Source organism: Camellia sinensis, chromosome 15, assembly GCF_055761805.1.
Source record: "Camellia sinensis isolate YWXY chromosome 15, ASM5576180v1, whole genome shotgun sequence".
Lineage (NCBI taxonomy): Eukaryota > Viridiplantae > Streptophyta > Magnoliopsida > Ericales > Theaceae > Camellia > Camellia sinensis.
The window spans coordinates 53059699-53087638 of NC_138975.1; the positions used below are offsets into that span (position 1 = coordinate 53059699).

At 35.1% G+C, this 27940-nt stretch overlaps 1 protein-coding gene across 3 annotated transcripts; it reads left to right on the top strand.

Moving 5' to 3' along the window:
- Positions 1–27940, top strand: LOC114318397 (putative alpha-mannosidase At5g13980). Of its 3 annotated transcripts, none has more exons than XM_082907701.1 (30): positions 1–422; positions 526–609; positions 2389–2477; positions 2689–2863; positions 3062–3181; positions 4132–4215; positions 4309–4380; positions 4845–4958; positions 5284–5384; positions 5478–5571; positions 5671–5838; positions 5941–6030; positions 7542–7607; positions 7717–7773; positions 8631–8850; positions 8981–9120; positions 9504–9578; positions 9742–9801; positions 9885–9956; positions 11541–11588; positions 11724–11843; positions 12019–12084; positions 15033–15145; positions 15290–15374; positions 18301–18411; positions 18496–18591; positions 18725–18772; positions 21901–21969; positions 22045–22279; positions 22360–22782. In XM_082907701.1, the coding sequence occupies exons 1-29, from the start codon at positions 225–227 to the stop codon at positions 22276–22278; spliced, it is 3069 nt and encodes a 1022-aa protein (XP_082763827.1). In that variant the 5' UTR covers positions 1–224; the 3' UTR covers position 22279; positions 22360–22782. The 3 variants fall into 3 exon arrangements, with proteins under 3 accessions (XP_082763827.1, XP_082763828.1, XP_082763829.1); XM_082907702.1 differs by lacking the exon at positions 22360–22782 and adding an exon at positions 27672–27940 and having other exon boundaries at positions 8–422; XM_082907703.1 differs by having other exon boundaries at positions 63–422; positions 2389–2491.

Consider the following 27940-nt stretch of genomic DNA (forward strand, 5'->3'; position numbering starts at 1 on the left):
AGGCACGGGTCAGCGTCAAAACTTATCTATATGGCACCTCACTCTCTCTTTCTCTCACTCTCACTCTCACTCTCACTCAATCCACGGCAAAAGCCCTATAGCTCGTGCCAAAGAAATTGCAACTTCTTCATTGGATACCCCGCTCGATCAAATCACATACCTAATCCAAAAAATGGTTCTTTAGAAGTGTTTTTGGAGCTCGAAACTTGTCAATTTCAGCACCAATGGCTGCGATTCGAGTGTGTTTGTTGACTTTGATCTTGACTACTCTGTGCGCTGAATCGAAGTACATGATCTACAATACTTCACAAGGTATTGTTAGTGATAAGCTCAATGTTCATTTGGTTGCTCATACGCACGACGATGTTGGATGGTTAAAGACTGTTGATCAGTACTATGTTGGCTCCAAGAACTCCATCCAGGTCTCTCTCTCTACTCTTAATTTCTATTTCTGCTTTTGACATTTGAGTTTCTGGTTTTGATTGAGTGTTTTTTTTTTTTTTTGAAATTTTTGTTTGTTTGCAGGGGGCGTGTGTTCAAAATGTATTGGATTCATTAGTTCCAGCACTGTTGGCTGATAAAAATCGGAAATTCATTTACGTTGAACAGGTCACAATCTTGTTGCCTTTCCATATCTATAGTAGTATTATCTACGTGAAGCTTGAGATGGTGTTGACTTAAATTGTCTCATACTTTGGGAGGAGGATGCGACCCGAAATTGAGATCATGAGTTTAATTAAGAAGATACTTACCGCTTGTGCAACACATATTCTGTGTCATTATTCTTGCAATATTATTTTTTCCCCAATTGCATCTCCTGTGCAGACCGCTAGTATGTATATAAATATATTCCCATACACTTATAAAAAATTGTTATTTGATCTTTAATTAAAAATTTTTATTTTTCACTAAAAAAATTCCCAATTGCCCCCACTGATTTGGTCTTAAATTAGGAGTTTTTTTCCATCTCATATTGGTCTCTTTCTCTCTTAGAGCATCAGCATCAGGATCGTTATAATCGATTCTTAGCTAAATTAACGATATAAATTTCAAAAAATCACCTCCATCAATCTCGATTGCAGCTCGTCAAAATTTGTGTCTGCTATAGTATCTCGCTACAACAAGCGAGGTACTGTTCATGATATTTGTGTGTTGCCGGATGTCCGCCCGGAAGCCCGGCCACTCACCGGTCAACCAGTCAATGACATTTTTTTTTTTTTTTTTTACATTTACGAAGAAACATAAGAATTGTTTGGCTAGCGACTCATCAATTTAATAAAAAAAAAGAATAACAAATTTTTTAATAGGATTGAGTTAGAATAGAGAGTTTGATGTAGTGGGATGATTAGTTAAAATAGAAAAATGGCTTTTTTAGTTATAATTTGACTAAAAATTTAAAGAGATTGGTGTGGATGCTCTTACACACTTTTGGATGGAGAGGTTTGGTGAGAAAAGAAAGGAAAGAGAGAGAATGAGACTTATCACTTGGTTGGATGATTAATGAGGTGAGAAATGATGGAACGGATGAAAAATGCTGAGAAACACAAATTACACAAAACTTAAGTTTTGTTTCTCACCAAAAATGGTGAAATTTGTACAAAAAAATTATAATGCCTAAATTACCCTTCTAAATACAAAACAAATAAAATATATAGATACTTGTATCCTCTTTTAATCAATGTACATCCAAACATCCAAACAAGAAGGTGAGAAACCATAATCATTTCTTTTCTTTTCATACCTCATGATCCAAACGGAGTGTTAGTCTCTATCTGGGTAAAGAAAATCATTGTCTATTCAAAATGAATTTTATGAATATATATATATATATCTTTCTTAAATTTCTAAATTTAGCTCTGTCATGATAAATGGAGCTCTGATAAATAAAACATGCATTGAGAAAGTTATTATTTTTTTAATATTTATTTTAGAAAGTTACAAAATCAGGATTTTCATGCATATATTTTAGCAGAATTGTGACGTTTGTGCATTTAAAAAAAAAATGATAATTTGGATTTTTTCTGTTGGAATATGTCCATTGGTTTTTTGAGAAATGTTGAAAAAGAAAAGAAAAGAAAAAAGAAATAGGATATTATTAATATACATTATTATTATGATTATTGAATTTTCAAATTTTAGTTTTAGTTAAGATTTGTTTTGGAAAGTTGGTTAGAAGCTGGCTTTTTTGCTTTTTTTTTTTGGCTTTTTTTGGAAAAACATAGAGAGGTGATGTGACCTAAAATAGGTTAAAAGCCAAAAATGACTTTTTACCCCAAAAGAGACCACCAGACAAAATCCTGGGTCTGTCCTTGCATATAGGCTGACACAAACACGCTGACATAGACAGAACCCAATGTGAAACTGACTTAGGCATATTGGATGATGCAGGCATTTTTCCAGCTTTGGTGGACGGATCAGAGCGAGGCAGTCCAGAGTACAGTCAAGCAGCTTGTCAGCTCGGGTCAACTAGAGTTCATGTATAAAATGTCATGTACTAAAATATAGTTTTATATAAAAATTATGTTCACTTATTTGATTCAGGCTTTTCATTAATGTCATTTCCAATCTAGTATATATCAATCATAGGAGACAGGAAATGACATAAATATGTTGAGTATGCAACTCTTAATTGAGCATGTTAAGCGTTATGAATTAAGTGTTATTGTTTATTACTTGGTGGTGACACAGAAATGGGGGTATGTGCATGCATGATGAGGCAGCTCCACATTATATCGACATGATAGATCAGACAACACTTGGGCACCGATTTATCAAAGAGGAGTTTGATGTGACTCCGAGAATTGGTTGGCAAATCGATCCCTTTGGACATTCAGCAGTGCAGGCTTACCTTCTGGGGGCTGAGGTATGGCCTATTGTGTTATAAGTCCTTGACATCTTTGACATTCATCAGTCATGAGTTGTCAGCTATTGAAGAATATAATCATATTGAAGCCTGAAGGATACAAAAATTTATACAAGCTAAAAATAATAATAAATTGACCCACTCAAATCGCTGCACCTAATGCCGGTTAACTAAACTTGATCCTTTTTGTTGGTTTAGGTTGGATTTGACTCTCTTTTTTTTGGGCGTATTGACTACCAAGATAGAGCTAAGCGGAAAAATGAGAAGAGTCTTGAGGTTGTGTGGCGGGGCTCCAAGAGTCTTGGTTCATCTGCACAGGTGAGTGACTCAAAGTGGTTTATATTTGTCTCTATTATAATAGATCTGATAAGGATATTCATGATGCATGCAACCTTTGTTCACATTTCATTCTACGTTACACGGACTCTTTGAAATTTGGGAGGTACCACGACACGACACGACACGTTACAGGTGCGGGATATGGCCGGGATATGGCTCTTTACAAATGGATACGGCTCTATTTTGCCCTAAATGCAGAAGAAACGAAAGAGAGAGCAAGGAGAGAACCTGTCACTGGCTTCAATCCTTTGTTCGACAACTTCGACAAGTGTGGCCCCTTCGATCCTCTGTCACTGGCTTCGAATTCCCCTTCGACGTCGAAGTCGAAATCGAAGTGCGATCTCGATCTCGTCCTCCTTACCTGTACACGTGTCGATCTCCTGTTCTTCTCTCTCTCAATCTCTCGATCCCTTCGGCTCTCTATCTCTCATCGCTCGATCTCCTCTTCTCTCTCTCTCTCTCTCTCTCTCTCTCTCTCCTGTTCTTCACTAATTTTATTTAAATATAATGACTCTCTATCTCTCTTACCCCACTATTATTTAAAGATAATAATAACTCTCTCTCTCTCACCCCATTACTTTTAAAATAATAACTTTATAAAGATAATAATTTTATTTAAAAATATTTTTATGTTGTATTTAATTAATTAAATATTATTGAAAAATTTATCCGGATAAATTTGATAATTTAATAAATATTTTTTTAAAATAACTATTTACCGTATCCCCGTACCCATATCCAAATTTGGATTCATATCTCCGTATCCTCCATTTTCAATTATAAGATGTCCGACCCCTAGATACGCACCTGCACCCGATGCCCGTACCTGAGTCTGTGTAACGTAGATTTCATTTACAAATGGTTTTTTTTTGGTAGGTCATTTCTTGTTGCTTGGAAATGAATTCTATCTGTATTATCACTTTTTGTAGATTTTTGCTGGTGCATTTCCAAAGAATTATGAACCTCCAGAAGGTTTCTACTTTGAAATTAACGATGATTCTCCCATTGTTCAGGTAAATACATGAAAAAAGAATGTTAATAGTATCTTGAACATTAACTTGTGCTTGTGCATATGGTAATTTCCGTGTCTCTTTTGTGCACTGCAGGATAATATCAAATTGTTTGATTACAATGTCCAAGAGCGCGTCAACGATTTTGTAGCTGCTGCTTTATCACAGGTAAGATGGGTGCAGTTGTTTAACTTGCTCCATATAAAAACCTGTTCACTTTCCTCTTACAGTTGGAGTGCTTGGTTTCATGTAATTGTTACTTATCCAATCTGAAAACAGAGCAAAGATAATTGCTTTAAATGTGTTGATGAAAAATAGAAACACGTCTTCTTCCATTATTAATGGAAGTCAGATAGTTATTCTACTAGTTATACATAAAAGTGAAAAGCTACATTTCAGTTATAAAATGGCTTAAATGCTGCCACAAACCTAGCTAACCCTTAAAAATTAAGATCTTGATAGATGATGCTTTGAAGTACGTGTTTGAAGGACTTCCTTTAGAAAATGTAGCGAGTTTGTTTGCTTTTGTGATATTGCAGTATTACAGCTTGGGTTGGCTTGAAGATTTTTTTGCTAGAACAGTCTAACTATGTGAGGCTTACTAGCAATTTTGTTTTTGTTTGCTGTTTCAGGCTAACATAACCCGTACAAATCATATAATGTGGACCATGGGCACGGATTTCAAGTATCAATATGCTCAGACATGGTTCCGGAATTTGGACAAGCTAATTCATTATGTCAATCAAGTTAGTTTTCCTCAAAATCATGGTTAAATATTTTCCATATTTGAATTGGATTATGCTTGTTCTTGCATCATGTTATATTTTCCATTCAATTGACTGTCCTCTTATTTTGAAAAAATAAAAAGTTTAATTAGCCATGCTTTACCTGATATAAACACTATACAACATGTTGAGAGTTCACACAGACTCATACCTGATGCCACCTACTGTTGTTACATTTTTTCTTTGTATGTGATCACATGGCATGTGGTAAAAGGTGGAGGGTTACAATTTACAAATGTGAACAAACTTAAGTTTTGTGGCTACATTTCTTCATGTATGTTTGCAGGATGGGCGTGTCAATGCACTGTACTCGACCCCATCAATTTACACCGATGCAAAATATAGAGAAAATGAATCCTGGCCCCTTAAGACGGATGACTTCTTCCCGTGAGTACAAAATTTGACAATTAGGAAGTTGAAATAAATGCCCCTACTTTTACCACTTGTCTAAAATGAAGGATTCGTGTATGCATTTATCAGATACGCCGACCGTGTAAATGCTTACTGGACAGGATATTTTACAAGCAGGCCTTCTCTGAAACGCTACGTGAGAGTGATGAGTGGATATTATTTGGTAGGTTTATACAACTATTTTGGCTTTCATTGACCAGCAAATTGCTTACTGGAAAAGAATTTCAAATTGTGATGCTTATTAGATTCCAATACGTGTCAGCTTGCAAGGCAATTGGAATTTTTTAGAGGGAGGAATAAAATAGGACCCACTACAGACACTTTAGCGGATGCTTTGGCAATTGCTCAACATCATGATGCAGTTAGTGGCACCGAAAAGCAGCATGTGGCTGATGATTACGCGACACGGTTGTCAATAGGCTACAAGGAGGTAAAGACTTGCTCCAAGAGTCCCATATTTCCTCTTAGTCAACTTCCTTATGCAGTTATGTTTATGCTATGAGTCCCATCACTAATCCAATATTTTTTGCAGTCTGAGGATTTAGTTGCAGCTTCACTTGCTTGTATGGTAGAATCAACATCTAAATCTGGATGCAGGAGTCCATTGACTAAATTTCAACAGGCAAACGATAACAATCCTATATGCTTCATAGTTGGCTGTGTTTGTTTTGTATTTAGATTAACATGCATAACCATAAACGTTTCAGTTTTCTTTATAAATGTTCCACCAAAATATCTGTCATTATTTCAGGCTTTAAAGTTTAAAATAAGTCAAATTGATTGTGCAGATGCTTGCACACCTTAACTCAGTCATTTTAGGAGCTACTGTGTTCCTTTCTGTATTATTATTTTATCTTATTGTTATCTTGGGTCCAAAATGCAAAAATGGTTAGTAGGGGTGAGAGTGGTTTGGTTTGTTAGCAGTTTTTGGCAAATTCTCTACTGAACTGATCCTCTCGGTTTTGTATAAATTTGCCCCAAAACTGACCGACAGAACATGCAACTGAGTCAAACTGCTGTGAATTGAAAGAGTTTGGTTTGGTTCGGTTTAGTTGTTTGGTTTAAGAACATCCTAAATTGATTGATCTATAGCCATATTTGGATATATAGTAATACAGGAAGAAAAAAAAAATCATAGAAAGAGAGAGTAGTAGTGAACACTGGTGAAATCAAGTGTAAAAGTGTACTCTGGTTGCATGATCTAAAATTGTGGTTGAGCTCTCTGTTCCGTACAGCGGTGAGGTCACTGCATCTAAAGCTGTTGTGTTCAAAAGATCCTTGCAGTCACCATGTGACAAGTTTCACTGGAGGAGAAGAAGGTGGTCCTGGTTGTACTAGGGTCTGCCATGTGTCATTGTATGCTCAATCATGTTGGTGATGCAGAGAGTAGGTGGGTGGGCAACTTAAGCAGGGGAGAAGGAGAGAGTTATTGAGTGATGGGTGAGCTGCTCGAGGATGGAGAGAGTGGGCAAGTTGAAAATTGAAAAAGGAAATGAAATAACTTGCAAATTTGGGCCAGCAAATGGAGTAGAGATTGGATAGTAAATGTGACAACTAAAAGACAGAATAAAATTATAAATGTTATATATATTTTTGGTCGGTTCGGGGATAATTGGTTTCACCGTTATTTGCACCAAAGACTGAACCGGGATAGCCACTTTTTCAAAAATCAAAATCGAGTTGAGAACTTCAAAACAGAATACTGACTGAAACTGAAAATTTTGGGCGGTTTGGTTCAGCGTAATTGTCGCACTCAATTTTTTTTACACTCCTAATGGCTACCAACTAGATAAACCTCCCCCATCATAACCCTCATCCAGATGAGGCAGGATTTAATCTCAAGTATTTTATATGGTTACCTATCAGACTTCACCAACTAAGTCCTTGCTTGAATATTACTTTCATTTTGGTAATATCTCTAAATCAGCATCTCCATCAATGAGTTGTCAGTATTGAAGTTTGACTTACATTTTGCAAATTTGTGGTTTTTTTTTTTTTTTTTCCCCACTGAATTTTGTTTTTTTGTGTGCCATATTTGACTCATGTAATTGATTTATTTATTTTTTAATTCTTAAGTGGTCAAGAAACATTTAATTGTTGAATTGACATTTATGTTTCCTTTTCTCATGCCAGTGCCTGCTTCTGAATGTAAGTTATTGTCCTGCAACAGAAATAGATCTCTCTCTTGGAAAAAAATTGGTGAGGAGTATGTTTTAACAATATTTTTAACTTGAGTGCTTCTACATTAGGTACAAAAATAGATTAATTTATCTGAAGTAAAACACTGTTATTGCCATCTTTTTTGTAGGTTGTTGTTGTCTACAATTCCCTGGGGTGGAAAAGAGATGATGTTGTAAGAATTCCTGTGAGTATTTTTTGTTTACTCCCTGTCTCAATCCTCAGCCACTCTAGTATTCTCTTAGGATAGAGGTCATATAAAAGATTCTTTATTCTTTGTTACCCTTTGACTCTTCATTTGTCCTTGTTATTCCTGCCATATATCTTTGCTCCAACTTGTTATGTAGTAAGTTTGAGTAGATATTTGACATCTGAATTCATTGGTCCTACATGTTAATGTATGTCTTCAATTTACTGCTCAGAACAGAAAGCCTCTAATTTAGAGGCAATCAATACATGGCTCTGTTCATCTTCTTGCAAAACACATCAGGAGGAGCTGTATTATTCTTTTCCTATGTATTCTTTTAACCTGAATAAAAATATATGATTCAAGAATATGGATAACATGAAATAGATACGGCTTTTATATTGTTTGATTTTGAGAAATTCACATCTTTATTTGATACCTATCTATATAAGAATAGCATTTTTTATTTCTTAGAAATAAAGCTACTAGCCATGGCTTTGAAGAAGCACATCATTTTTTTTTCCCACTCAATACCTGCATATCTGTCGTCTTACCTTACCTGACCAGTAATTTATAAGCTATCCAAATTTCAACAGTCACAATTATGTGTGTTACAGTATGTTTTTACCTAGTTCCATTTATTTATTTATTTTTTTTATTTTTATAAATATGTTTGTATCTAGTTCCATGAAAATGTTAATCTCTTTATATGCCTTTCAAAAATATATAATACTGGGATCTAATGTGAAAATACCCTAATTCATATTTTCTCTTTTTCTGCTGGAAAGTGGACAATTTTAATGATTTGTTTATTAACTTTCAAGCATTATCTATCCCAATTCATAAACTTGCAACAGGTGATCAATGGGAATGTCACAGTTCAGGATTCTAATGGAACAGAAATTGAATCACAGCTTCTACCACTTGCTAATGCTTCTCTAGGCATAAGAAACTACTATGCTACTGCATATGTGGGTAAATCTCCAAGTACAACTCCCAGATATTGGCTTGCATTTACAGCATCTGTTCCACCTCTTGGTTTCAGCACTTATGTCATCTCAACTGCTAAACGGGCAGGTTAACCATCTAATTACCATTTTTTGAAACTACTCATACAAAGTAGAGAAATCATTTAGCTCATTTATTGAGTATTGAGAATTATTGACAGATGGTTGTATTTTCTTTTTGTCCCATTTTACAAATGCAGCCCCTACTTTAGCAATGGAAATGTCGTACGAGTCCATGGGAAGCCAGAATGACACTATAGCAGTAGGGCCAGGAAATTTGAAGCTTACATATTCTGCTAATGAAGGAACACTTACTCAATATGTTAATACCAGAAGTTTGGTATGTTATTCGGTTGGCACCTTACTTATTTACGTAAGATCTTCATTGTTATATTGAAAATAGAGCTACATAGAAGTTAAGGCCTTGGCCTCAAAACTTGAGTACTTCTTTTGTTGCTTGTTAAACTTTAGGCCATTCCTTGAAAACCTGAGGTGGGTATGCGAAGTAACTTTTTCTTTTTTATGCCTGTGTGCCTTTCCAAGCTATACACCCTGTCTCTGCCCCTTCTCTTGATTGCAACCCCCTTTTTTTTTATGATGAGATGAATTGTTATAATTGTTGTTATTGCATTTCCAATGTTTGGGGAAAAAATGCTACTTTATTCTTTCTTTTCTTTCAATTTTTTGACATGCATTTGGTTTGATATTAATTTAAAATTGAAGGTCAAAGAATCTATTGAGCAATCATACAGCTATTATTCTGCATATGACGGAAGTCAGGATCCTGAATATTTCCAGGTAATTTAAACCTCTTTTTTTTTTTTGTCCAAGTTACTTTTGTATGATTGTTTATACACCTTTGTATTACTGTTTCTCTTTTCATATGACTGTATTACAATATAATGTTACCATTTCGAGCTTGTATAACAAGAATTTTTTTCTTTTCTGGTTGTTGTTGAAGGCCTCTGGAGCATACATCTTTCGTCCAAATGGTATATTCCCCTTGACATCTGAAGGGCAGGTATATTTTGCCTATCAAAGTACTGCATGCACAACTTATACTGATGGAAATGATAAAATGAGAAGCTGTTTTTCAAGCTGCAGATTCCACTTACAGTGGTGCGAGGACCACTATTAGACGAAGTTCATCAGAGGATTAATTCATGGATATATCAGGTGATTACCTCGTTTTTCTTCTTTTTTCATCCAAATTATGATGTCATTGAAAATCATGTACTAAAATTAAGAGTAGGGCTTGGATATAGTGACAAAAGACACATTTTTCTAATGAAACTTTAGTAACATCTTGGAGATAAGGTGGGGAACTATATTCCGGACCTGATTTAGCATTTTGATATAATTGGAGGAAATAATCTGGAAGTCTTACTGATAGGGAGGCTGGTGACTTAGCCTCCTTGTCTCGCATTAATTATGTGTCGTTGATTCCTTCCTCGGGTGACAAATTGGTTTGGCTCTTGCATTTTTCTGGTGTATTTTCTTGCAAATCCGTCTTCTAAAAAATCATTAGAAAGCAATATTCCATTTTTTCCTCTTCACGAAAGGATCTAGTAGTCTTTTGCGCCCCCCAAAGTGAAGTTTTTTATATGGTCTTTGGTTCATGGAATTATTTTGACCAATGATGTCCTTCAAAACAGGAGGCCTAATTGTTCTCTCTCTCTCTCCTCATTGGTGCATTATATGTAAGGGAGGGGGAGAATCTGAATCATCTTTTTTTGCACTGTCCTGTGGTAAGAAGTTTGTGGCAGCAGTTTTTTGCTTGGGTGGCTCCAAAATCATGTAGTTTGATGCTATCCATTGATTTTCGCTTCTTAGGCCTTAACAAAAATGCTCAGGTGTTGGGGCTTTGTGCAGTGTTTGCTCTATTCTGGGTCATATGGTTGGAAAGGAATGTGAGGATCTTGAGGACAAAAGTTCGGATGTCTTTTCGATGTGGGAAAAAATCAGATTTCTCTCATCTTTTTGGACTTTCAGTTGCTCCCCTGTTCAGGGGAATACCACTTTTTTTGATTTCTAGTGATTGAAAGGCAGTATGCGAGTTGGAGCTTTTTTAGTTTTCAGTTTTTAACTACAAGGACTTCTTGTCCTCCTTTGTACCTCTTTTTCCCTTTTTAATAAAATTCTTCTTTGTTGCTGATCAAAAAAGGGAGAAAAAAAAAAAAGAAAAGATAATTGGAGGAAATAATTCATATTAGAAAGTTATGAAGATAATGCTCCAATTGTGATGCTGAAGTTATAACCATTTAATATATATATATATAATATTATAAAGAGTGGCATCTTTATTCAACTTTTGCTAGTGGCTGAAGAAGTATATCTAGACCCCGGGCAATTGCCCAAGTGGTGATGGAGAGGGCACTTAGGTGCCAAGGTGAGTGAGGTTTTAGGTTCAAATCTATGGAGAGATGTTGGCCTGCGTTGTAATTTAACTACTAGCATACTAACCGCTATCTTGTGCCAAAAAAAAAAAAAAAAAAAAAAAAAAAAAAATTTTATATCTAGTGAAAAAAAAAAATTATGTGAAGCAAAAAACCATGATTGATCCATCTCTCTCTCTCTCTCTCTTCCTGGCTAGAACTTGATCATGATGCGATGGTATGTGGAAATGTGGAAAAGTTGACCTAGTACGGATTTATAGTCTCACTAAATGATGGAAATCTAAATAATGACATATGTGAGTACTGTGCTCTCTGAAAGCTCTATTTGTGATTCTCAGTAATGTAACATTGTTTTTTTGAGCAGATCACTAGAGTGTACAAGGAAAAGGAGCATGCTGAAGTTGAATTCACTGTAAGTACATTTTTGTTTGCCATCATCTTTGTGTTTGCACGAGTTCTTTGTGGTGGTTAGAATAGGAAAACTTATATTGAAGAGAATCTAATTTCTTTCTGAAGCTCTTTTCATCAATAATAAACTGAGTTTCAGGTTGGTCCCATACCTATTGATGATGGAGTTGGAAAAGAGATTGTAACCAAGGTTACAACAGCCCTGAAAAGTAATAAGACATTCTATACAGATTCCAGTGGACGTGATTTCATTGAAAGGGTAGGTTGTGTACTCACAATCACATTAGTTATTACCAGTGTGGCATATGCCTTTTTTGTCAGATGACATTGACCACTGAGCACATTTCTTGAATACCATCACATTTTGTGTCTCATTAAAAATAGGTTAGCGTGAGTAATTTTTTTTAACTGAAGGAAATAATTTTATTTTGCAGATTCGAGATTATAGAGCTGACTGGGACCTTGAAGTGAATCAACCAGTTGCAGGAAATTATTACCCTGTAAGTTTATGTCATAATTGGAACTATTTAGATCTTATCTGTTCAGTAAATTGTTTATGATTCCAAAGCTACGTTTTTCATGGTGAAAATTGTATTGAGAAAGTTCAAAATTTTGTTGTGGCATGGGATTCTTTCACCACGTAGATGGCAATAACCTTTTGGGAAAGAAAATGATTTGCATTGATAAAGTCACAATGTGACAATTGCTTCACAATGTGGGAACATGGAATTTCATAAATTGATGGAAGAAGCTTGTTGGCCTGCTCTTATTTGATGCTGCTAACATTATCTGTCACATGGAGTAGGCAAATGTTTAGGGAAACTCTTTTGGATATATCCATATGTACATATGTTGAATGTAAATTCAATTTTATTGTGAGAGGTACATTGTAGTCAGACTGGTAGTGAAACTGAAAGCCTTCTTATTTGGCCTTCTTTGTCCTTCTTGGGTATTCTTGTCTTCTTGAACACAGATATTACTATCAATCTTCTCAATTGGATTTATTGTGTATGGTTCAGGAAGTTTCTGTAGACCATGTATGAAATCATTGTAGTTTTTCTTCTTTCTTTGAGAAATTTTGTGTTATTTTCATTATCTTAGACCTTCCCAACATCTCCTGGTAATTTTTTTTTATAGTTGACATTCTTAAACTCCTGCGCTCAATGAGGAAGTTGGATAAGATGCCTATCCCTTTGGCACAAGATGAAGCCTTTGGAAGGAGGACACAAGAACTCTGAGGGGAATTCTTTGGAGTGGATCCTAACTAAAGAGAGAGTCAGTTGCCTTGCCTCATAATTTTCTGAGTTTGAGACTCTGAATATCTATTCTTAAGGATTGAAGGGGAGTTCCTAGAAAATCTTGTAATAATGAAAGAAACCTAAATGATTCAGCTAGTGGTTGTCTTTTTTTTCCATCTCTCCTTACTAGTTACTTGTAAACTTGTTTCTTCCAGAATCGGAGTGGTCAGCAGGGTGAGGGGTTAGGAAGTGAACCTCTTTCTAAAGAGTACTTACTATGAACTATTTTATTTAGGGAAAGCCCATAAGGCTGGAGAGCCCTTACTTCCTTCGTTCAAAGTCTAGAGCACCATGCAGTCTCAAGCGGAATACGCTATATCAGACACCAAAGAGGAAGGGCAAAGGTAGGGGTGAGCCCAAAGGCACGACCAAAAAGGGGGATAATGTTATCAAATCCAAGTGATCAGACGATGTGCAAACAATGTTTCGTGTTATACCAGATTGATTAGGAAAATCGCGTTGTTTCTGTTAATGAAAAAGATCGGGTTTCGTAGCTATAGCTCGATGCAATGTTGTAAAAGTCAGACCAGTGAGCGAATCGGAAAAGGGATTGGGTGGACATGTCATTGTTTCTACCATTGAGTCTAACTAGAATTGAACCGTAGCGTCATAATTATTATATATATTCGTATAATTTAAAAATAAATAAAATACATTTATTTAAAATATTTTTTTATAATTTAAGATATATATTTATCAAATATATATGGTTATTTATATTTTTATATTAATATTGTCGTAAAAATATTAATTATACATGTGTTTGAGAGAAATTACTTTGAATGCAATAAATGTTATATATCTCTTTTATATTAACAAGGAGCCATGGTGACATAGTGGAAATTCATGTTCCTTGGAGATTGAGATGCTGGGTTCAACTCCTTACAGTACCAACTTTTTCTATATTGGATCATGCATAGCAAACTGGCCCAGTTCTCTTCAACCAGCGCCGGTTCGTCTGGTTGACTAGTTTAACCGATTTAGCTAAACATGGCCGGTTTTCAAGTGGGATCGGTTAGGAGAGTATATCTGAACCGGACCAGACCCTAGACCGATTGACGGTTCAACTGGTTGAATCGGCCGGTCCGGTTCGATTTTCAAAACATTGGCTTGATGTGAGACTCTAATGCCAGATTCCTTCATCCCAAAGACGGGTGTCTGGTTGTGTGGATCAAAACTGGATTTCGAAATGTCATAGATAGTGGCAGAAACCCGATTGATTGTGATAGGCAAGGAGGAGCACGTAGGAATGCCGACCACTACACAAGCCAATAGTGGCTGAGAGAAAGCGAGCAGCACCTGGAAAGTCGATTTGCTAGATCAGAATGTGAACTCTGAGAATAGGGGTATACTAGTTAACTGCCCAGAATCGATCCATGACCGCTAAACTAAAGGAGTCCACCAAGTAAGCTACACAACCATCTTTACTGCCTCAACCGATCTTAGCTTTTGGAGATGCCAACACCCAATACTTACTCCTTTGGCTGAAGAATCTCTTTGAACAAAAAAAGACCAAGGCTGGAAACAACTCATATGAAAACGGATGGCGAAATTGAGGATTCATAGCTTGACTTCGACCTCCGCTCTGAAAAAGCTTTCTCATGCCTGCTTTCCAATCTTGTATCATTTTCATCTAAAAGAATTCACTTTCACTTTTATATTTTGCTTTTAAAATAATAATAAAGAAACAAATGTTTGTAATCATGGGAGTTTAGTGCCCAGCAATTATTATTATAAATTATCTCATCAACATTTCAAACCATGTCCTCAATGATGAATTCTAGATTCTAAGCTTGGCTCGTGCTTTATATATGTTTGTGACCATGGCTGGAACTATTTGAATTAAATGTGTAAATTAACATAGGAAAGCTTTGTCAAAGTTTTTGTGGATTGGCCCTTAAATCTTTAGTTTTGTAGTTATTTCTTTAACTTGAGAGGATATTTTAAAGACTAGGTAGCTATTGAAGATAAGAAGAATTATTTTTTACATCCGTACAATATTCTTGTTGCTTGTGCATCATTCTTCCATAGTTCAAAAAGATTTGTCCACTGCAGTTGATAGTTGTTACAGGATTTTATGGAAGTCTATTATGCAATTTGATTAGACTATTTGGAATTCACATATTAAATCTAGTTTGTTTAACTTTCAGATTAATCTCGGAATCTACATGAAAGATGACAGCAAAGAGTTCTCAATCTTGGTTGATAGATCTGTGGGTGGATCCAGCATTGTGGATGGGCAACTGGAGTTGATGCTCCATAGGTTTCTTCCCATTTTGTTTCTTGTTTCTCCAAATCCTCTCTTAATTTCTAATTTTTTATTAGATTGGGAGCCATGATAATTTTTATCTGCTTATTACACCAGTTCCAAGTTTCAAGTTAGATTATCTGGTTTTCCATTGTATAGGAGATTGCTTCATGACGATTCTAGAGGCGTTGCAGAGGCATTAAATGAAATAGTTTGTGTTCGTGATGAATGCACTGGATTAACAGTAAGCATATTATACCACGAATTGCTTAATCTGCCTTTTGTTTTGTTTTGTTTTTTTCGTTGGCCAAATTGAATTTGTACATGACGTCATTGCTCCATGTGTTGGCAATGGTAAAATGTTTTACTTTGTACAGCTGAAATGTTACTTTAACCAACATTTTGAATTATGTATAAATCAAAGACTGCTTCATCAAGAAAATATATAATGCTAATACTTAATTAAATCTGTATGAAAAATATATATATATATTTATTTTCTTCAAGTTATTCTTGTTGGATAGCTTTATATAATTCTTAACTAGATAGGATCTAAAGATTTTATCCATTTCAACTCACCATTACAGCATTTGATGTATGTGTAGGGGAGTTGCTCCCAAAAGGGTACCCATTAGGTTTTCTTGATTCACAATTCAAATTACTTCAAGTCAAGCTGCTTACAACTAGAATTTTCCTTGACATAGTAATTTTGGAATCAAGTCTGTCATTTACTGATGCTTGAGGAGTGACTAAAATGTTGTTGGGTGCAAGTACGTGTCTAAGTGTCAGATTCATCTAATTCCAAGGTATCATATGTAACAAGGATAGGGTAGCAGATTGAATTTGCTCAAGAGGTCCACTAAAGAATGGTTCTTAAAGTTTATTGTGTTTTATTTGAAAATGGATTCATAATACATAATGCAACTCTTTTGCTCAAATTATGCTAGGCTTCCTATTCTTGTGAAGAATATCCTCAACCTTGCATAATGGTGTTAAGAGACATTGAGAGAGAGATCCATTTTTCCCTGGGACCAGTTTGTCAGTGTGGAATTGAGGGTTTTCCTGTATGTCTGTTAGGTGCTCCAAGTCACTCCATGTATTTCTCATTGCGGGATTTTAATTGTGTATCGGTTTGGGTGGGGAAAAACTGTTTGGCAGTAACACCGTTAGAACGTTGAAAGGAAAATTTGCATGCAAACTCTCGTTTCTCGACATACTGGTTGGTATTTGAGACCTGATTTTTCAACTGGCCACGCATACTGCATGCAATATCAGCATATTGAAGGTAACTAATTTGGATCAACCTGCAAAATGAGTCCCCAGATCTCCGTTTTCCCTATGTGCATGGTAGCCATACAAATTGAGTTCAAGGCCTGTTTTGGGAACCTATTATTTTAGCCAAAAAGCCTCTATCAAAAAGTCAACTATTCTCTCTACTTTTCTACACGTCTTTTTTGTAGAAGTCAAAAAAACAACTAAAATAGTCAATTCCCAAAACTACCCTTTACACTTTTCATAGGCTTTTTATTACTGCATCCTAAAGTTGAGCAGATTAAGTTCCGGGAGATCGAAGAGAGCCAAAATACTATGGTCTTGTGCGGTCTTTGCAATTTTTTGGGTTCTATGGATGGAAAGAAATGCGAGGGTGTTTGAAAATAAGTTCTAGGAGATGGACTGGTTGTGGGATAGTGTTTGCCATTTAACTTCTTTTTGGGTTTTGGGGAATCCTCTATTTAAGGGGGTCCCACTTTTTTTGTTAGTTAGAGATTGGTTGGCGGTGTGTGATATGTAGGCTTTTGCTTAAGAGTTTCTTGTTAGGGTTTTGCTTTGTGTTTTTCTCCTTTTCTTTTGTGAGAGAATGCCTTATCCTCTCTTACTTTTTTGATTTATCAATAAAGTCCTTTGTTGTTGATCCTAAAAAAAAAAAAAGGTTGAGCAGATTAAGGTGTACTCTGGCAGTGTTCCCTCTTCTATAAATTCTGCATGCTAAAGCTGATTGCGGTTGAAGGACCTTTAAGAATGATTGTATTTCATGAAGTAGGAACCAGGAAGTGTCTTCTCCCATACACCGTCAGGCTTGTTTTTTATTTTTTTGATTGGTGAAAGTTAGTTATTAATTATTAGATTAGCACGTATGGGAGTTAACCTCCGCACCTATTTCAAAGCACAAAGTGCTTGTCCCCTTAATTCAACTCCCCCTAGGGACTAAGCCCTTAGAAAAGTCGTGGTGGCCAACTAGGCTAGACCTAGTTGGTTACAGCATCAGGCTTGTTAATTAGCATTCACATCTTAGACTGTATTTATGGTGCCTTCTTCAAGTGATGAACTTTTTATTATTCCTCAGTGATTCCTTTTCTGCAATGATGGCCAGATTCTTGTATAGATCACTAAGAATATTTTCATCCGTCGAAGCCCGTAGTTGAGATTGATTGTTAATTTGAACTCCTCAAGGAGTTCTACTGTTTTTCTTTCTTTATACGTCCATCTTGTTGAGTCGTTTCATGAATTGTTCTACTTAGTTTCTGTTCTGTTTTTCAGAAGTCCAATGGCAAGCCCATCATGAATTGTTTTCTCAGCTGCATTGGGGGTTGATCCCATGAAAGTGATGCATTGAAATTTTGATCTGTTGACAAATCTATATCTTCCAGATTCTTATGTTTGCTGAAAATTCTGTTCTTTAGGTATATAAAATTATATATGTAAGTAAAAGTATGCCCAATTTAGTTCCACTTGATTGGGGTACGTGTGGGGTAAATTGGGTACAGAACTAACTTTTGGCATAATTTACAGCCCTCAGTCTTTTGGTATATATGCTATACTCTTTGGTTGGGATCTGTTCTGTGCAAATATAATCCTCTGTTTTACACTACTCCCACAGCTCAGTTTTACATGCTAGTTTGGCTGACTTTCTTATTTTTAATTTCTTGAGTTTTGCACTACGGATCTGCTGCAGTGATATATGTAAAATCTTATTTGCTTGTGGCTTTGGGTTATGTGCATGTTGTCTTGTTTTCAATGGAATACATTTTCAGATACTTGAATTTATAATTAATATATTGACCTTCATTTCTATCTACGTATGCGTATAATGTGTTGCTTTGTTAATCTTTTTATGAATCTTAGTTTGCAACAGCCACAACTGATTAGCTTAAATGGCATACTTCTCACAGATCCAAGGAAAGTATTATCTCAGAATTGATCCTCTGGGAGAAGGAGCTAAGTGGCGTCGGTCATTTGGTCAGGAGATATATTCTCCATTTCTGTTGGCTTTCACCGAGCAGGTGACAGAAAGACTTTCAAGTGCTCTTGTTGCTGATATGATAAATTTTTTTAAACAGTAATATGGATGGTTCATGTTTTTGCAGGACGGAGATAAATGGACAAACTTTCCAGTACCAAGTTTTTCTGGGATGGACCCCTCCTACAGTCTACCTGATAATATTGCCATGATAACCCTCGAGGTATTTTCATGTATTCTGAAATAGCAACTGTGATTGCTTCTTTAGATTGTTGCATGTTGCTTGTGCACCTGATGCTGACCTGTTAAGTTCTCGGGATACCTTCCACCTTAAACCTCTTTTCTGAATACTGCAGGAGCTTGAAGATGGAAAGGTTCTCCTTCGGTTGGCGCACTTGTATGAGGTATTTTTACGTCTTTCATATAGTAATTACAAAAAAGGCCTAGTATCCTTGAGTGTTACCAACTTCAAATTTTTTGTCTAGCACTTGGATCACATAAGGTTTAATTACGAGACAGAACTATTTTCTGCCTTTGTATGTTACTCTTCTTTGAAATCCTTAATTGCACAACGATTTGGTCAGTTTTATTGTCAGATTAAAATTGGGCACATCAGGCACTGTTGTGCGGCCTTATGGGCTCATTTCGGGGTTTGGTTTGATAATTCGAACCGTTCACATTTTAGAGTACATCAAATAGCGTGGTGGGAATTAATATGCAGCAAGATCAACTTCAGAACAGGGTGTCTCTTTTAGGATGTGGTATAGAGTCACTTCCGTTTAAGTATTTGGGTCTCCCATTGGAGGGTAATCCTAGGAGTGAAGTTTTTTGGACTCCAGTGGTGGAAAAGGTTGGCAAGAGATTGAAAGGGTGGAGTAAGGCTTTATTATCACGAGGGGGTAGATACACTTTGGTTAAGGCTGTTTTAAGTGGTATTTCTATTTATTATTTATCTTTGTTCAAGGTTCCGATAAAGGTGGCAAGGTCACTAGAAAAGTTGATGCGGGATTTTCTTTGGGAAGGAAAGGATGAGGGTAAAAAGGATCACTTGGTGAATTGGGAGTTAGTGTCGTTACCTAAGGAGAAGGGGGGTTTGGCTATCGGTAATATTGTGGCTAGGAACTTGGCCCTTCTTGGCAAGTGGTTATGGAGATTTCCACTTGAGACTGATTCACTATGGCATTCGGTTATAAGAAGCAAATATGGGACTCAAGACAATGGTAGAGATTCACGAGTGGTTTTGAGGGGTAGTTGTCGTGCTTCTTGGAAGTCAATTTCTCAAATTTTCACATGTTGGTCTCGACATCTTTCTGTAAGGGTGGGCAATGGGGAATTTGTTCGATTTTGGGAGGATGTTTGGATGGGTCAATCTTCTTTTGCTGCGGATTTCCCACATCTATATCCAGTGGCTTGTTCTCATACTTTTGGCTCCAATTTTCCTGGAATTTTGATTTTTTTAGGAATCTTAATGATAGGGAGGCTTCACAGTTGATTTCTTTATTGTCCAGAATTGATCACTTTTCTTTATCTCCTCTTTTGGAGGACAAGAGGGTTTGGGCTCTTTATTCGTCCAGAATATTTTCTTGTAAGTTTTTTTTTTGATTTCATCATTGATAATCCTTATGTTCTTCAGTTTCCTTTTTGCAAAAAAGTTTGGAAGGCTTTTGCTCCCTTAATGGTAAAGGTGTTCATGTGGGCCTTGGTTCATGGAGGCATTTTAACAAATGATACATTGCAGAAAAGGAGACCCAATCGTTTTCTAAATCCTCAGTGGTGCATTCTGTGTTGTAAGAACGGGGAAACCATAGATCATTTATTCTTGCATTGTCCAATAACTTTGAATTTATGGCATAGATTGTTTTCTTTGGGAAATGTTATGTGGGTCGCCCAAAAAGGGAGTGCGCATATGCTCCTAGTTGATTTTCGCACATTTGGAGGATCGAAGAGAGCCAAAATGCTATGGTCTTGTGCCCTCTTTGCAACTTTTTGGGTTCTATGGATGGAGCAAAATCAGAGGTTGTTTGAAGATAAGTTTCGGGAGGTGGGCTGTTTGTGGGATCATGTTTGTCACTTATCTTCTTTTTGGGCGTCAGGGAACTCTTTATTTAAGGGAGTCCCACTTTTTTTGTTAGTTAGAGATTGGTTGGCGGTGTGTGCAGTGTAGGCTTTTGCCTGTGTTTAGCTTGCTAGGGGTATTTTGTGTTTGTATTCTCATTGTCTTGTTGTAAGAGGATGCCTTATCCTCTCTTCTTTTTTTGATTTATCAATAAAGTTTTGCTGTTGATCAAAAAAAAGTAGAACATACCTATAAAAAATCAAGTTAATCCGATATCGTTAATCCTTTCATCTACTCGCATTTATATCTACAAAAATAAATGACATTGTGATTTAAAGTATTAAAATGAATACAAATGTGAGTAGATGAAAGGATTAACGATATCTGATTAACTTGATTTTTTATAGATATGTTCTACTTAATGTATTCTAAAATGTGAACGGTTCGGATCATTAAACCGGACCCCAAAATGAGCCCATGTGCACAGCAGGCACCCCGGATTAAAATCGTATTTAGGAAAGCAAATATTAATAAAATTGCTAAAATCCTAATAAAATGGGAAACTACATATTAATAAAATTCCTAATTAAACTATAATTAAAATTTAAAAGAACATTAATAAAATACTAATGGCACAAAGTTATAAAATAGGAAATAAAATCTCTTTCGCATCGTATAGCTAGTTTTTGTCACAATTTTTGTAACAGTGGGTTTCTTTTCTTTCATAGAGGTCTATAGATGCTTTTTTATTTACATATTTATTTCCTGCATCACTATTCCTGGTTTTCTGCCAATCCCTTCCATTATTGATTTGGTTTTTAAATGATTCCTATGTTACGTACTCTTAAAAATAAATCAATTACCTGCGTCAAACACTTGACAACTAGATAACGGTATTGGATTTTTCTATATTTCCCATCATATATGCGCTTAGCAAGCATATCCATCAATTTAATATTTTTAACACTTTTTTTTTGTTTCATAACTTTATAAAGTGAGTAAATTGCTTTTTTTGACAGTGTGTTACATAAAACCCCATTTTATCCCTAGATACGCACATGCACCAGACACATGTATCCAATTTCATGCAATACAGAATGATTCTATAATGTAACTTGAAAGATTTTGCTTGGTTTGGATTAGTTTTATTTTTATTGCAACATTGTTTTGTAAAACTTCTTTTCTTTTAAGCTTTGCTGCAAGAGAGGAATTTGGTAGTATATTTTCTGAATCATTCCTTGTGTTCTTATTTCAAAACCAACAATGCTAGGTGAATCATTTATTCTTACATAGAGTATAGATGAAATATGGGTTGTGTTTGTATGTCAAATTCATTTCACAATAATGGGACATCAAAGTCTAGAGCATTCACTATCAGTGGTTAATATCAAATGAATAAATGTAAACAACTTTTCATTTTCCTAAGCAGAGCATGCATTATAAAACTAACTTTTTTGCTTATCTGTATGATTCTAGATTGGAGAGGACAAGGATCTCTCAGTTACATCAGTTGTAGAATTGAAAAAATTGTTTCCGGATAAGAAGGTAAAAGTAATATGCAGTGGAAATTTATCCGTGTACTTCATTAAAACTAAATCATTCTTGAAAATGTGTCTGCAGATAAACAAAATTACAGAAATGAGTTTATCAGCCAATCAAGAAAGAGAAGAAATGATCAATAAAAGATTGGTATGGAAAGTAGAAGGCTCTCCCGATGAAGACTTCAAAGTGTTGAGGGGAGGTCCTGTTGATCCTGTAAAGCAGGTGGTGGAGCTTGCTCCAATGGAAATCCGCACCTTCATTATCGACTTCACTTCATTGTCGGCTTCAATAAGAAACATTGCAATTCTGTGAGGTAAGAAACATTTCATAACAATCACAACTTCCTCACAAACTTCATGAAGGATTGAATTTTATTTATTTATTATTGTTCAGGTAGGTTGCGTTTGAATCATTTGCATTGCTGATTGAAGACTAATTCTTTCCCGAAATACCAAATGGCTTCCTGCCCGTTGAAGTTGCTTGAAGCAGCTCGAATTATTGCCCTTTCTTGTAGCCCTCTGTTGTAAGTTGTAAAAGGGAATCATGACCACATCATTGTTATGGGCGTTCTGCAACCTTTGCCTCTTCCCCTGAAATCTTGTCTCTCTTTTCATCTGTATTATTGGGAGGAAAACAGTAATCAGAAACGCTAGGTGAATAATGTTTAAAGAAATGAGATTGCTTTGGATTGATCAGTTAGTTGGGTCTTGTTATCGGATTTCATCTGAGTACTAGTTTCTGTTTTTGCAAAGGTGCCTCTTCTGACTAGGTGCTTGCTCAAGAATGTGAAAGTTGACTATGGCTCTGTTTGGTGCAGTTTCTTGAGCCACTTATGACTTATTTTCTTTTCTTATTAGTATTTTGAGAATTTGTGTCGGAGTAATGGGCACAATTAACTTGAATAAGCTGAAAAAAATTATACCAAACAGACCTTTTCAAATATTATGACAAGTCAAAGCTTGCACAAGGAGTTTTCCGACTTGCAAAGCTCAAGCATGCTTTAGGCCCTGTTTGGAAACAGGTTAATTTAGTAATTTTTTAGTTATTTAATTAAAATATGAGAAAAAAAATTAGTATGTTTGGGATGATTTTTTGGCTTTTTACGAAAAGATGTGTAAAAAGTAGAGAGAAAGGAGAATCTTTGATTTTTTGGTATGTGTTGATTTTTTGATTAATTTAGTAACTTTTTGATTTTTTGACTAAAATGGAGGGTTACCAAACGAGGCCTTAATGTGCTTGTTGACAGTCCAATCAACAAAATAGAACCATGCAATGATAAATTCTACTAGAAAAATCAAAGATAGGTTGGATAGGGTTATTAGCGAGGAGTTTAAAAAACGTTGTATTTGTTTAATAATCAGTAGACTAGAAATAATTTCTATTTGTTTTGAGAGAGATGAGTGGAATTAATCATGTAAAATTTTATAACAACAATGTTAAAGGGTCATAATTTTTGTGGCCAGAATGGCTTAAAACTGACAAAATGTCGTTTTGACATGTTTTGCATCCAAAACGACGTCGTTTTGACAGTTTTGAGCCATTGTTGCCACAAAAATTGTAGCCCTCAAACATTTTCCATTTTATAAATACCCTCACTGCATTGTTATCAAATTTGGGTTTATACTAACTAATAAATGTATTACATACTTTAATATTAAAAATTATTTTATAAATATTAAAATTATATTTTAATATTAAAATAATGTCATAAATATATATTTTCTGGTAGTATTTTATTTTTTTAATATAATTTTTTTTGGTATAAATATTTTTATTTTTTTATATTAAAAATTATTTTCATATTGAATTATTTTAATATAAAAGAATGGTAGAGTTAAAAAAGGTAGAATAATTTAAAAAAAAAAAAATGATAGAGAAAAAATCATACTGTAATAAAATAGAATGAGTAAATTAGGTAGGACAATAGAGAGAAAAATAGTAAATTCTTCTCTAATCTCAAGGGATTGTTTTTCTAAGGCGCTGTTTGGGAAGCACCAAATAAGGCTATTATAGCCTATTTTGACAAATTAGCCTAAAAGCAACACTGTTGCAACCTTTTTCAAAAAAAAAAAAAAAAAAAAAAATTCTGCACAGCCGACAGTGTAGGCTGTCAGCTACAACCCTTGTCCCATCAATAAATAAATTACCATTTTACCCCTTGATATCAATTTTAAAAAATATATTTTTAGGGATAAATTTGTCATTTTAAATTTAAACATCATTTCAACACACTTTTCAATACAATAACTCAACTAAAAAATCATCTCATCTTCCCAAACACAAAAACTAAAATAGCCACTAAAATAGCCAGATAGCCTACTAAAACAGCCACTTCCCAAACGAGACCTAATATTATCTCTTATGGTGAACTATTAATCCCACTCATAGAAGCCTATCATAGTTCCAGGATTTTGCAAATTTCCTTTTCCATTTTACAAACAAACACAATATTAGTAGATTTCATATCTATCCTATTTTAATCCTGGGGCAATTTGGGAACTTGGTAAAAAGTCAATTTTTTGGCTTTTTACCAAGTTCTCTTAAAAAAGTCAAAAAGCTAAAAAAGTTAAAAAGTTAAAAAATCAAATTTTTATCAACTTCTTAAAACACCTTATCTCCTACAATCCAAAACAAACGAACCCTTATACTATTTTTTTTTTTTTGGATAACTCAGGTATCCCAACCTTCTGATTTTAAAGGAAGCCATGACTAATCCTGAGGGGTATGTAGTCGGTGGGAAGCCGGATACCCTTTTGCAAACTGCTGCAATCACTCACCTAGTGAAAAATTGAACCTCGACCGTGCGTCTTACCCACACAACCCAAGCAACGCCCTAACCACTGGCAACCTGCCCCACCCACGAACCCTTATACTATTAGTGTTTACTTTGTATATAACTCATTATTAGATTTTAGTGTATGCAGTAATCTAAAGTTTCTCTTTCTGAGAAAAAGATTGAAAAACACAATTAATCTATTACCTACAAAGAGGAATTGGAATTATTGTCATGCCATTGACCCTAGATAAATATTCCAAAATTTGATCCTTCAACTACTATCAACAACTTACTCGAGCTGCAAAATATGTACGTATTATTGAGTTATTTTAATAATATTCCGTTAAAAACTTGCAGTAACATTTTTTTTTTTAATTTTTAAGTGGAGGAAGATTTAACAAGTTGACTTGATAAAATTTATTAGAAACACAGAGTTTGGGTTTTTAATTTGATTATATCATAGATGTCATAAATAACTTGAAAGATTGTTGAGCACAAGTTAAGATACTTCACTTTAGTAAATAAATTATTTTACAGTTGTTATCTTTTATAACTCAATATGCAAGCAAACATACTTTATATATGTTTTTATGTTATTTTTTACTTTTTATATTGGTATAAATTATTATTGTAATCCATATCATATATATATATATATATATATATATATATATTATTAAAAGTAATATTTTTTCTTTACTTAGGTGGCACGTTTTAAAGGTTTATTCTCCTTCCCCCCTCCCCTCGCAAAAAAAAACCACATCAATATGTCTTTTTCATTTACTTATAATTTTCTACACAAACTCAATTTCAATTATAATAATCAATTTTCTATGAACTCTATATGATAAATACTTATTTTTTATATATTTTTTATCACGTATTTAGTTGTGTCATTATTAGATTTCTTCTATATAGTTGATATTTTAATCATATATATATTAAAAGTAGTTATGACAACCCCCACCTCTGATTAGTGCTAATCTATGATTGAGCATGATAAGTAACTGATAAGAACGATATTCTGAATCGATTGTATGAGTGTATTGTTTTGAATGCATTTCTATCTGTTTGATTTCTAAATGAATCTGTTCATGTTTTAACTTTGAACTGCGAATTGAAGGTCTTATCAGCGACCGAACCAGAAATCGATTAGTGTTATATGCTAATTAGGATTTATGTGATTTTACAGTAGGTTTAATTAAAATTTGATTTGGAATGATTAAATTAGATTAAATGATGCTAAATCACATCGGTTTGAGTAAATTACACTTTTGCCACTTAGTGGCCTAATTCACCAATACTCCTTACACCTTACATTTGTTGATGCACCACTTTTATTCATCTTCTTGACCCCAAAACCGTGAGCAAGAGAGGGAGAGTAGGAGAAGTTGGTTTCAACAAGAATTAGCTTGGAAAATTAGAAGACTTGAAGAGTGATTATTAGACTTCCATACTTGGGGTTCAAGACCTAAGGTAGGAAATTCACCCTCTTGATTATGAATTTAAGTTGTTTCTTGCATGGTTCATGGTAAAATTTGGAGTTAAAGTCAAGAATTAATTTAAAGAGTTGAATTGAAAATTAATTCATGCATGCATGTACATATTCTTGAGTTTTGAGGTTGGTTTCATGAAAATTCTAACATGCATGTTCATATTTTGGTTGTAGTCCATGAATTCACCTTGATTTTGAGCTCAATCTTACATTTGATCATGATTTGGAGCATTGGAGTCCATTAGAACTCATGCATGTTATGTTTTTGCTTAGTTCATGAAAGTTTCTTTGAATTGTGTTCAATTGGCTTATCTTTGGGCTTGATTTTACAAAATTGATCTACAAATATGTTGTAGTATGAGTTTTCAAGTGTTTTCCAGAAAATGGGCCCAAAAGGTTGAGTTTTGAAGTGTTGAATGCTTGGTTTGAGCTTGGGAGGCAAATCTGGAAATTCCAGATTTTGGTTTTTACGCTCGAGCGACCATCTTTTGTTCAGAGCTCCGCTCGAGCGAATTAATGCTGGCTCGAGTGTAGATTGCAAGCTCTCAAGTTTTCCGTGTATGCAGACGCATGCTCGAGCGAAGGAACCTACGCTCGAGCAAGGATTGTGTCTCACGCTCGAGCGAGCGTCGAACGGAGATGTTCAACATCCAGCACTTTTTGCATTTTTACAGACCGCTCGAGCGAGGAAGTCCACGCTCGAGCGACCCCCCTGTTTTGGTACGCTTGCTCGAGCGTAGAAAGCTACGCTCGAGCGAGACCCTTGTTTCAGCAAAAATTTGAAAAGTATTTTAAAGTACATTTTGGCATCCTCATTCCATCCTAGGCATTCCTAAGTCAAGTTTAAGGCATCTTAATGAGGATAATGTTATAGAACCACACCATGTAAAGTTAGGGGCTAAGTTATTGATCCCGAGTGTATGTTCGTTCTGTTACTTTGTAGGGTTGGCATCCGAGGATGCTCGTTAGCCTGTCTATAGCCCAATGCTCTGTGAGTAACAATGTTGTAGAGATTTGTTCAATTATGATTATTTTCTGAATGATCAACTGTACTGCTTACTGAAATGTTAGTGTTCAATGAATGAATGTTTGTCCTATTTGTAAACTGTACTCGTGGCATCCATAGCAACCTACTGTTACTGTTACTGTTACAGAGATCTCTGTCGGCCCCAATGTTGGGACCACTACTGTTTACTATTTGATGGCCATCAACTGACTGTTCGGTTTGTTAAGACCTACTGCACTGCTTTGCTATTGGATGTACCACAAATGATTTTATGTTTCCTAAATGACTGTTATGGCATGAAATATGAGCCACTGATTGAATAACTGATATAATTGACTGTTTTAATTACTGAAAGGACATTCATTATTAACCCCTTTACGCATATGTTATTCATTGGGCTTTAACTCACTGTTTATATTTATATGTAGGTGTTCAGGCACCGGACCGATGCTAGGAGCGTCAAGTTAAGCTCCCGTTTTGTCAAGCCAACCACCGTGCCTCACCTCGAGGTTCCGAGTCTGTTCAAGCTAAGGCTATTTTCGGGTGTCTCAGTTTCACCCTTTTGTTTCTGATCTGTAATAAATGTTTAAGACTTTACTGTACAGTTATATTTAGGGATTTGGTCCTTGACATGGATGTTTATGAATATGTCTGATATGTATATATGTTTTGTTTATCAACGTGACTTGTGCATAAA

What these genes read in the sequence shown, in the direction of transcription:
- LOC114318397 (XM_082907701.1), top strand. Translation starts at nt 225, where the DNA reads ATGGCTGCGATTCGAGTGTGTTTGTTGACTTTGATCTTGACTACTCTG. An exon ending in TCGGGTCAACTAGAGTTCAT is followed by an intron (nt 2,478 to 2,688) that starts GTATAAAATGTC and finishes GTGGTGACACAG; the next exon opens with AAATGGGGGTATGTGCATGC. An exon ending in AGGATCCTGAATATTTCCAG is followed by an intron (nt 9,579 to 9,741) that starts GTAATTTAAACC and finishes TTGTTGTTGAAG; the next exon opens with GCCTCTGGAGCATACATCTT.